General features: G+C 58.3%; 1 protein-coding gene across 1 annotated transcript; it reads left to right on the top strand.

Annotated features, from left to right (window-relative positions):
• Nucleotides 1-2,702: 2,702 nt before the first annotated feature.
• On the top strand, nucleotides 2,703-8,429 carry LYPD5 (LY6/PLAUR domain containing 5; the record flags this gene model as incomplete). Its single annotated transcript, XM_079760000.1, has 5 exons — nucleotides 2,703-2,819; nucleotides 5,426-5,554; nucleotides 6,113-6,289; nucleotides 6,448-6,594; nucleotides 8,170-8,429. The coding sequence occupies exons 1-5, from the start codon at nucleotides 2,762-2,764 to the stop codon at nucleotides 8,427-8,429; spliced, it is 771 nt and encodes a 256-aa protein (XP_079616126.1). The 5' UTR covers nucleotides 2,703-2,761.
• Nucleotides 8,430-11,622: the final 3,193 nt, after the last annotated feature.

The raw sequence follows: 11,622 nt of genomic DNA, 5'->3' as shown, positions 1-11,622 counted from the left end.
GCTAAGAATTCATTTGAGGTTGCAGCAACACCCTTTAAGAAACTGTTCGTGGCATTCATAAAGATTTGCATCTTAGAACATAAGCCAAATTTACACTTTGAAAATCATCTACTTCTTAAAATTTTTTCATTTATTGAGAGAGAGAGAGAGGGAGAGAGAGATTTGTTGCTCCACTTATTTATGCATTCATTGGTTGATTCTTGTATGTGCCCTGACCAAGAATCAAACCCGCAACCTTGGCGTATGGGACGACACTAACTGAGCTACCTGGCCAAGGCGAAAGTCATCTACTTTTCAATGATGTTTTAAGTGAAAGTAATATTTTGAGCAAAATAATGCAGGAACCCAATTCAGTGCCCTAATGAGGGCAAAGGGGGACAGAATAGCACAAGATGAGTCTACGTGGAAGTATGCTGTTTCCGGTATGTGTGTGTGCTTGAAAGTACCTACAGTAAAAAGTCCTTAAAATAGCACCTTCATGGCTATGACAAAACATCCTCACTTTCCCTCAATCTCTTAATTAATTTCTAAAGTTTAATTACTAAAAAGTGTCTACAAAGAAAAAATCTCTGGGTTCCTGGGGAGCTGGGAGTTCCTGTTGGATGGCCCTCTGTCGATGCCAGAGGACCCTGCCACACCTTAGACTAGATCACTGGGTCTCCACTGGATTACCTGCAATGGGGAGCTTTTTTTTTTTTTTTTTTTTAATATATTTTATTGATTTTTTACAGAGAGGAAGGGAGAGGGATAGAAAGCCAGAAACATCGATGAGAGAGAAACATCGACCAGCTGCCTCCCGCACATCCCCCACTGGGGACGTGCCCGCAACCAATGTACATGCCCTTGACCGGAATCGAACCCGGGACCCCTCAGTCCGCAGACCGACGCTCTATCCACTGAGCCAAACCGGTTTCGGCTGCAATGGGGAGCTTTGTACCTGACATCTCACAGCCTCCAAAAATACCTGGAGGTTACCAGATTGAAGATCACACATGCCCAGCCACACACACGGTCACTGACACACACTGACACACACACACACACACACACACACACACACACACACACACACTCCCACAAGAATGAGCTGCTTTGCCAACCCTCCAGCCTCAACTTGTGGATCAGGGAGCCACTGTGAACACCTCCAAAGCTCCACCTTCCACTAGGGCTTCTGAGAACCCAGCCCCTTCCTGGGCCAGCCTCCACTCCCAGGGCCTCTGGCTCCACCCCGCACCTGTGTGGCCAGCCCCGGACAGAGAGCCTGGGGCGGGGATAGGAGAAACAGGAATAATAATTTGGATACAAAGCAGTTTGGGGGAAGTGGTGCCTAATGGGAGGGGTGGGATTTGGCCAGAGGAGAGTGAGGGAGGCTCTGCCTGTGAGCGTCCAGAGCCCTGGTGTGCGTCATAGTTCCCGGGGATCCGCTGTCAAAGAAAACTTACCCCGAACAAAGTTAAACAGGCCAGGAGACTTAATTCAGACCGCGGCAATCGGGGAGAGAGGCTGAGCTCAAAGCCAAGAAGCAAAAGGTGGGAAGGGTTTCCAGTCCTGGATGGGCTCGTGGCAGGAAAGTTGCTAGAGGATGAGCAGAGGGAGCTTGGTCCGCGGGATGTGTCCAGCTCGCTGCGTCATTCCTGAGTCAGATGTTTGTCCCTGTCATCAGGCATCTGTGCTTGCTAATTGTCACTTATTCATGTTCAGCTCCTGCCCTCCCACGGAGCTGGGAGACAGGGGTGCTATCTTCCTTGGTGAGGACATTCCAAGGGGTGGCTCCCAGGTCCCTGAGAAAGGCACTCCTGGGTGTAAAACTGGCAAGAGGCTGGGAGAAGGTTTACCTACATTTCAAAGGGACAGACAAAGAATTTGCAATGACGAATGTTCTGAAGTAAACGCTCTAAGAAAAGGAAGGTGGGGGGGCCTGTACTTACAGCCAGGAGAAACCTGTGTGACATGTAGTCAAGCTCGGGGGACGGGGAAGGCTGTCCTGGCAACCGCCATTATGTCAGCTCTGTCCCATCCATCTGTGGGCCCGTGACCCTAGGTCTCTGCACGCGCCGGGTGCCCGCCCTGCACAGAGTGGGTGTGATGCCTGCAGGCAGTTCCTCCAAGCGGGGAGAAGAGGCAGGTCAGGAGGGCTGGCGGGGGTCTGGGCCCCAGCTCCGACTGCCTGCAGGGACACCACCTGCATGTCCCCATCGGCCCTATGTCTGATGTCCACATGGGTCTGTCTGTGTCCTTGGGGGACAGCGTGTCCCTCTGGCTGGCTGCCTGTGTCTCTATCTCATCCAGTTTTTAAAATTCATTCATTTAGTAATCTAATAAACACTTACTAAATGCCTTCTGTGGGCATGTCCTGTTCGTCGGGGTGTCACCCCTCTTTTACCTTTACATCTGTCCACATTGTCTTTCTACATGCCATGTGTGACTCTGGGTCTCTCTCTCCCTCTCTCTCCCCTCCACCCCTCCACCCCGCCCTTCTCCCTCCTCCTCCCCCTCCCCCTCTTCCTCCCTCTCCCTCTTCCCCTCAATTGATACATCCCCAAGAGCCCAGGCCCCCAGGACAAGAGTGCCCAGGCTTCCTCGTGGCCCCACCATGAACGTCTAGGAGGAGACCAGCCCTGGAGAGGGAGGGCGGGGGTGGAGGAATCCTGCCAGGCCGGGGAGCTGGGATGCCTGGAGCAAGGCAGGGAGAACTAGCCCAGCCGAAATCAGAGCAGGAGGAGCTGTCCACGGTGTCTCCACTGAGCTCCACGACCTGGCAATGGGAGTCCCCAGAGCCATCCTGCTCTGCCTCTTTGGGTCTGTTCTCTGCCTGACAGGTAGCCAGACTTCTGAGTCCACCAACAAGAAGGGCCTGGTGGGGGCCTGGACTCCTGGGTCTGAGGGAGGCGGGCTGGGGGCCTGGACTCCTGGGTCTGAGGGAGGAGGGAGGGGCTGGGGGCCTGGACTCCTGGGTCTGAGGGAGGAGGGAGGGGCTGGGGGCCTGGACTCCTGGGTCTGAGGGAGGAGGGAGGGGCTGGGGTCCTGGACTCCTGGGTCTGAGGGAGGAGGGAGGGGCTGGGGTCCTGGACTCCTGGGTCTGAGGGAGGAGGGGCTGGGGGCCTGGACTCCTGGGTCTGAGGGAGGAGGGGCTGGGGTCCTGGACTCCTGGGTCTGAGGGAGGAGGGAGGGGCTGGGGTCCTGGACTCCTGGGTCTGAGGGAGGAGGGCTGGGGGCCTGGACTCCTGGGTCTGAGGGAGGAGGGAGGGGCTGGGGGCCTGGACTCCTGGGTCTGAGGGAGGAGGGAGGGGCTGGGGTCCTGGACTCCTGGGTCTGAGGGAGGAGGGAGGAGGGAGGAGGGAGGGGCTGGGGTCCTGGACTCCTGGGTCTGAGGGAGGAGGGAGGGGCTGGGGTCCTGGACTCCTGGGTCTGAGGGAGGAGGGCTGGGGGCCTGGACTCCTGGGTCTGAGGGAGGAGGGAGGGGCTGGGGGCCTGGACTCCTGGGTCTGAGGGAGGAGGGAGGGGCTGGGGTCCTGGACTCCTGGGTCTGAGGGAGGAGGGAGGAGGGAGGAGGGAGGGGCTGGGGTCCTGGACTCCTGGGTCTGAGGGAGGAGGGAGGGGCTGGGGTCCTGGACTCCTGGGTCTGAGGGAGGGGGCTGGAGGCCTGGACTCCTGGGTCTGAGGGAGAAGGGGCTGGGGGCCTGGACTCCTGGGTCTGAGGGAGGAGGGGCTGGGGGCCTGGACTCCTGGGTCTGAGGGAGGAGGGGCTGGGGGCCTGGACTCCTGGGTCTGAGGGAGGAGGGCTGGGGGCCTGGACTCCTGGGTCTGAGGGAGGAGGGGCTGGAGGCCTGGACTCCTGGGTCTGAGGGAAGAGGGGCTGGGGGCCTGGACTCCTGGGTCTGAGGGAGGAGGGCTGGGGGCCTGGACTCCTGGGTCTGAGGGAAGAGGGCTGGGGGCCTGGACTCCTGGGTCTGAGGGAGGAGGGGCTGGGGGCCTGGACTCCTGGGTCTGAGGGAGGAGGGGCTGGGGGCCTGGACTCCTGGGTCTGAGGGAGGAGGGAGGGGCTGGGGGCCTGGACTCCTGGGTCTGAGGGAGGAGGGGCTGGGGACCTGGACTCCTGTGTCTTGGTCATGGAGAGGCCTGGAGACTGTGCCCTTCATTTCTCTCCCCCTATCAGTCATTTTCTCCATCTGTCTTATTGCCACTTCAGCCTTTCTCATCCTCCCTGCCCATGACCCCACTCCAGGGCACTCCGGGGAGCCATGGTTGCTCCTTACAAAACTCTCAGGGAACCTTGGCCTCATCCTCAGGCACCCCCTTCCCCCAGTTTGGGTAAGAACAGGGCCATAGTCCTTGGGACTGAAGTGGTTACAAAGACAAGGCGCTGGAGAGGTGGGAAGGAGCCATGTCTGCACAGCTGGTGGGGGTGTGCTCCTCCAGGGGAGACCGGCAGTGTGTGTGTCAGTGTGTCAGCGTGTCCGTGGGTCTCTGAGCTTGTGTGTGTTCCTCTGGGTCAGGTTTTGATGCCGGGTGTTTGAACAAATGCTTTGATGGTGTGTTTATCTCTTACTTCACTTTTTAATGTATAATTCTGTACATCCGTGCCTCTCTTTGTATTGATGCATGTCTGTGTATCAGGCCTGCATTTTTCTCTGTGTATATGTGTGTATGTCGCTCTGTGTGCCTCTGTCTCATGACTCTGTGTGTCTTGTATCTATGACTTTAAAGTGTACGTTTTTGTGGGTCTTTTTCATGTACCTCTCACTACAGAATTGTGGTCTCTCTACGTGTGTGTCTGGTATGACTTCCTGTGCTCCTGGGTTTGTGTGGGGTTGTTGGTTCCATAGTAGGATTTTGCGTGTGTGAGGTGTTATGCCTTGGCCTGGGGGTTTCTATGGAGGGCCTGGGGGGGTTGTTTTGCGGGTGAATGGATGCCTTCAGGATACTCTGTCCGTCTGTGAGGTTTGCAAGAGCCTGTCAGTTTTGTTCCTTTGCATTTATGTCAGTGTTTAGGGGTTCTGTGTGCGCATCCTGGGGCTGGCTGTGGATGTGTAGTTCAAGATCACACATCTGCTGCCTGTACGGGAGCATCTGTTTTCCATCAGTGGCCTTTAAGTGCAACTGAACATCACGAGTGCAGTTGGGAGAGGGACAGGCAGAGCAGGAGTGAATCATCTCCTCCAGTTTAAGTCTTAGAGAGGTTCCTGGGAAAGTCCAGACCTGGAACAGCCTGGGGGGTGTGGGGGGGGGACTGGACTGGCAGGTGCTGTCTCAGGCCTTTAGTCTGGCTCTAGGTAGAACAGCCATGACCAGTGATGACAGCAGACCCTGTCTCCCTCAGAGAACAGCCTGAGGTGTGGCTGTCATGCGCAGGGTGGAGTCCCCAGTGCCTGGGACAGGGCATCCCTGGCCTGCTCCTCTCACCCACCCCTGCTCCTCCCCTCAGTGTCCCAAGCCCTGCAATGCTACAGCTTTCAACACATCTATTTCGGGCCCTTTGACCTCAGCGGCTTGAAACTCGCCAACATCTCCTGTCCCTATGGATGCTCGGAGGCTGTCTTGTCGCTGGACACTGGTGAGAGGCAAGGAAGTGGGGGAGGAAAAAGAAGGAGAAGGGTGTGCAGAAGAGAAAGGGGTGGGGGGCAAGGACCAGGGTGAGAGCCTAGGGAGGGAGGAGAGGAGCCGACGGGCTGGAGGAATTGTGTAGAAGAAAGGCGGCAGGATAAGGAAGGAGTGGGAGGTGGAGGGAAGGGAGGAGAAGGAAGGCGTGGATGAGGGCGTGAGGTGCGGGGAGGAGGAGAAGGCATCAGGGAGCCTGAAAGAGGAGGTGGGAGGAGAGGGGCAGAAAGGAGGCGGAGGGGAGGGAGGCCGGAGCCGGGGAGGAAAGGGTTGATGAGGACAGAAGAGGGAAGGGGTGAGGGGAGGAGGCGGCCGGGGAAGTGGAGTTAGAAGGGGAGAGAGGGGGGAGTGGAAGGGCAGGAGGAGGTCGATGTCTGTCCAGGGGCTGGTGGTGGAGGGAGAAGGAAGGCGAGAGAGAGGAGCGGAGGGGGGGACTGGAGACTGGAGGGGGCCAGGTGGAGAGCGGAGGGGCGGGGAAGAAGCGCGCACCGGGCCCCACCCGCTCCCGCCGCAGGGTACCGCGCCTCGGTGACCCTGGTGCAGAAGGGCTGCTGGACCGGCCCGCCCGCGGGCCAGATGCAGTCCAACGAGGACGCGCTGCCGCCCGACTACTCGGTGATTCGCGGCTGCACGACCGACTGGTGCAACGCTGACTTCATGACCCACGACACCATCCCCAACCTGAGCCCAGGTGTGCGGGGGCGGGGGGGCGGGGCCCCGGGGCGCCTCCTCCCTGCTCCCTGGCTCTCCAGCCTCCACAGCTGGCGAGGCGGGCGCCCTGGTGCGGTGCGCGACCCGCACCACCGCGGGGGAACCATCCGCTAAGGTGGTGTCCACGCTCTCCCCCAGCGCCCAACCCGCCCACGCTCAGCGGCACCGAGTGCTACGCCTGCGTGGGGATCCGCCCGGAGGACTGCGCCCCGAGGAAGTCCCGGCGGGTCCAGTGCCACCAGGACCAAAGCGTCTGCTTCCAGGGCAATGGCGAAATGAGCGTCGGTGAGAGGCTGGAGGCAGGGCAGGCCGGAGGGTAGAGGCAGGCCCTAAGGAAGAGCCGTGGTCCCCTCGGATGGTGAAGGCACCTGGTCTGGAGGGAGAAGGCGTGGCCCTGGTCTGAGGAGGGAGGCGTGGCTCAATCTGTGGAAGGAGGCGTGGCCCTGGTCTGAGGAGGGAGGCGTGGCCCGATCTGAGGGAGGGGGCGTGGCCCTGGTCTGAGGAAGGAGGCGTGGCCCTGGTCTGAGGAGAGAGGCGTGGCCCGATCTGAGGGAGGGGGCGTGGCCCTGGTCTGAGGAGGGAGGCGTGGCCCGATCTGAGGAAGGAGGCGTGGCCCTGGTCTGAGGAGGGAGGCGTGGCCCGATCTGAGGAGGGAGGCGTGGCCCTGGTCTGAGGAGGGAGGCGTGGCCCGATCTGAGGAGGGAGGCGTGGCCCGATCTGAGGAAGGAGGCGTGGCCCTGGTCTGAGGAGGGAGGCGTGGCCCTGATCTGGAGGGAGGCGTGGCCCGATCTGAGGAGGGAGGCGTGGCCCTGGTCTGAGGAGGGAGGTGTGGCCCTGGTCTGAGGAGGGAGGTGTGGCCCTGGTCTGAGGAGGGAGGTGTGGCCCTGGTCTGAGGAGGGAGGCGTGGCCCTGGTCTGAGGGAGGCGTGGCCCGATCTGAGGAGGGAGGCGTGGCCCTGGTCTGGAGGGAGGCGTGGCCCTGGTCTGAGGAGGGAGGCGTGGCCCGGTCTGAGGAGGGAGGCGTGGCCCGGGCTGAGGAGGGAGGCGTGGCCCTGGTCTGGAGGGAGGCGTGGCCCTGGTCTGAGGAGGGAGGTGTGGCCCTGGTCTGAGGAGGGAGGTGTGGCTCGATCTGAGGAGGGAGGCGTGGCCCTGGTCTGAGGAGGGAGGTGTGGCCCTGGTCTGAGGAGGGAGGCGTGGCCCTGGTCTGAGGAGGGAGGCGTGGCTCGATCTGAGGAGGGAGGCGTGGCCCTGGTCTGAGGAGGGAGGTGTGGCCCTGGTCTGAGGAGGGAGGTGTGGCTCGATCTGAGGAGGGAGGCGTGGCCCTGGTCTGAGGAGGGAGGTGTGGCCCTGGTCTGAGGAGGGAGGTGTGGCTCGATCTGAGGAGGGAGGCGTGGCCCTGGTCTGAGGAGGGAGGTGTGGCCCTGGTCTGAGGAGGGAGGCGTGGCCCTGGTCTGAGGAGGGAGGCGTGGCCCGGTCTGAGAAGGGAGGCGTGGCCCTGGTCTGAGGAGGGAGGCGTGGCCCTGGTCTGAGAAGGGAGGCGTGGCCCTGGTCTGAGGAGGGAGGCGTGGCCCTGGTCTGAGGAGGGAGGCGTGGCCCTGGTCTGAGAAGGGAGGCGTGGCCCTGGTCTGAGGAGGGAGGCGTGGCCCTGATCTGAGGAGGGAGGCGTGGCCCTGGTCTGAGGAGGGAGGCGTGGCCCGATCTGAGGAGGGAGGCGTGGCCCGATCTGAGGAGGGAGGCGTGGCCCTGGTCTGAGGAGGGAGACTGGGAATGAGTTTGTGGACCCACTTGGGCCCTGGCTTCCTTCAGTTCTGACCCCTCCTCACTGCCATCTCCCCGCTCCCCCCCCCCCACGCCTCCCCAGACAATTTCTCAGTCCCCGTGTACATCAGAACCTGCCACCGGCCCTCCTGCACCATCATGGGCACCACCAGCCCCTGGACAGACATCGACCTCCAGGGCTTCTGCTGTGAGGGGCCCCTGTGCAACGGGGGCTCCGTGACCCAGCCCTTCACCATCGCCTCGGCCACTGCGTCTCCCCTGGCACCGCACCTCCTGGCCCTGCTCCTCGTAATTCCTCTGCTGGTGGGCACTCTGGGGGGACCCCTCTGCCTCTCCCCATAGACAGCCCCTCGGACCTCTTCATGAGCAGGATGCTGGGGGCAGGGCACGCTCTCCCCCCCTCCCCGCTCTGTTCAGCCCCTGTAATGACAAAAATATAGTTTCATTGCTGTCCCTCTCCCTCTCACTTCCCTGTGCTGCCCCACCCTCACCTGCTCAGCAGGCCTGGCAGAAATGGGGTGAGGCCCCCAGCATCCCAGGGTGGGGAGACACAGCCACATCCTGCACTGCATGAAGAGCAAACCTGACAATAGATATTATGTGCTGAGCACCAGCGAGGCCCAGCACCCCATGACCCCACTCCCTGTGCTCCCCACAACTCCCCTCCTCCAGCCTAGGGCCGCTCCAGCAGGCAGCCATGATGATGTCTTTATTATCATCAGGAGAGGCTCGAGAGGCAGTTATCGTAAAAGTTCAGAGCCCAGGCTCTGGAGCCAGGCTGAATGGGTTCGAGTCCCAGCTCTACCTTTTAGCTTGTGGGGAACTTGGGCAAGTTACTTAACCTCTCTGCACCTGCGTTTCCTCACCTGTAAGGCAGAAGTGACAATAAAACCTACGATGATGACAGAACCCGCTTCCCAGTGGCTGTGGTCGGGGTTTAACGAGCTGAGCGTGGCGAGCCTGGGATACAGCTGCCAGCCAGCACAGGTGGGCTGTTGTCACAAACCCTGTGTGACAGGTGAGCAAACGAGGTGGAAGCACTTGCTTAGCTCCTGTAGCTCGTGCACAGTCAGGAGCGTAACTCCCAGCCTCGTGAACCACTAGGCAACCCCACCTCCCAAGCACATGGGTGTTGATTCATTTGACAGAGACACACTAGAGGCAAAGCTGAATTAGGCAAAAGTGTCCAACCTGGTGGAGATCAGGGAAGATGTCCTGGAGGAAGTAAGACGTAGTCAAACTCCTACAGGGTAAAAGGCGTTGGCAAAAAGAATAGAAGGAAGGGCATTCTGGGTGCCTGGACAAAGATCCAGAGGCAGGAAGGAGCCCAGGGTGTGCAGGACACTCCCACGAGCACATGAACTTCATCCTCTTGTGCTCATGCTTTTCAAGGTCCTTTCACATCCTTTCCCCCACCTGATCCTCCCAATGACCCAGTGAGGCAAGCAAGAAGGGGAGTTGAACCCCCATTTTGCAGACAAGTTGCCCAAGGCACAGTGAGAGAGTGTGATTTTGGCATAAGTGGCAGAGCAAGGATGGAACCCCACACCTTCTCACTGTCCCTCAAGAGGCAGCCTTGTGGGGCAAAGGGCATCTCAGAAACACTGCCACACGCCTCTGAGGTCCAGGGGAGAAGGATTCCAGATGTCTCCACATCTGACAGGTGAGCAAATGAGAGATGGACATAGAAGGGGAAGCTGGTGTCATTACTCATTCAACATCACATTTACTGAGCACCTACTGTGTGCCAGGCACTGTTCTGTTTGCTGGGCATACAGCACTGAACAAAACAGGCAAACATCCTGACCGTCAGGGAGCTGACCTTTCTAATGGGGAAGCTGACTTGGATTTGATTGCAAATGTGGTTTGAAGCTGGGATGGCCAGTCTGATTGTCAACTTGGCTAGGCGACAGTCTGCCAGTCATCCAAACGCTAATCTCAGTGTTGCTGCAAAGGTATTTTGTAGATGTGATGAAAGTCCGTGATTAGTGGCTTTGAATATGGGAGGTTATCCTATATCATCTGGCTGGGCCTCATTCAGTCAGGTGACAGGACGTAAGGTTTCCTGGAAAAGAAATCTGCCTACGGACAGCAACTTCAGCCCATGCCCGAGAATGCCAGCCTGCCCTTCCAGACAGCCTGCCCTATAAATTTTCAACTTGTCTGGCCAGCCCCACAATCACAGAAGCCAGTTCCTTGCAGTAAATCCATATACATACATATACACACACACATATGTATCTGCAACTATTTCTGTTGTTCTGATTGATCCAAGACTGATACAGAATACATTGGAGGATTTATATCCGGGGACTACCATGACTATATATATATAATATATATATACACACACATATATATAATTATATATAACTATACAATATGTGTATATATTACATATACATAATGTAAATACATATTATATTATGGATATTATACAGTATACTAGAGGCCCGATGCATGAAGATTTGTGCAAGAATGGGCCTTCCTTCCCCAGGGTGCCGGAACCACCTTTGTTCTGGCCTGAGCTGCCTTTCCACCTTCGCTCCGGCCCGGAGCCACCTTTCTGCCTTCCCATGCTGTCCAGAGGCCTGGAGCGGCCAGGGGTGGTGCGAAACAACTGCGTTGTCGCCATGGTGACCCTCGGCGCCTGCATATGCAAATTAACCCGCTATCTTTGTTGGGTTAATTTGCATACTCACTCCTGATTGGCTGGTGGGCATTGAATGTACGGTCAATTTGCATCTTTCTCTTTTATTAGTGTAGATATACCATTTATCCTATCTAATAAAGAGGGAATATGCTAATTGACCCTTGTGCCATCACAAAAGATGGTGGCACCCACAGCCAATAAAGAGGGAATATGCTAATTGACTGTCACACCCTCAAATATGGTGGTGCCCACAGCCACAAGATGGCAGTGCCCAGTTCCCTCAGCCACACTGGTGCGGCAGGCAGGCCCAGCCGCTCCACGTGCCTGCCTCCGAAGTCCCCCAGTCCCCTCAGTCCCCCCGCCACCCAGGGCTGGCCCGAGGAACAGGCAAGCCTTGGATGTCGGCTGCCTAGCTGCCCAGGGCCGCCCGAGGCTCAGGTAACCAGGGCTGGCTGAGGCTTGCACTGCTGGCAGTGGCAGCAGCAGAGATGTGATGGGGTGTCGCCTTCCCCTGATCGCTGGGTTGCCTCCCACCCCTGAGGGCTCCCAGACTGTGAGAGGGGGCAGGCTGAGCTGAGGGACCCCCCTGCTCCAGTGCATGAATTTTCATGCACCGGGCCTCTAGTATATGATAATTACATATAACTTTTTCATCAAGAAATAAAACACATACAGTAAATGCATAAAGTGCAATGTTTCTGTGTGTATACATCTGAGTAACCTCCACCCAGATCAAGATACAGGACATTTTCTGCCCCCACCTCCAAAGCCTCCCTCCTAGCCCCTCCCTCCTAGCCCCTCCCAGGCACTTTCCTACCCCGGAGGTAGCCATTGCTCTGACTTCTGTCATAGGTGAAGTTTGCCCATTTTTGTATTTCATAT

This window comes from Cnephaeus nilssonii (assembly GCF_951640355.1).
Source record: "Cnephaeus nilssonii genome assembly, chromosome: 20".
Classification (NCBI taxonomy): domain Eukaryota; kingdom Metazoa; phylum Chordata; class Mammalia; order Chiroptera; family Vespertilionidae; genus Cnephaeus; species Cnephaeus nilssonii.
Note: the sequence above shows the minus strand (reverse complement) of the source record. Positions and strands in the feature narration are given on the sequence as shown.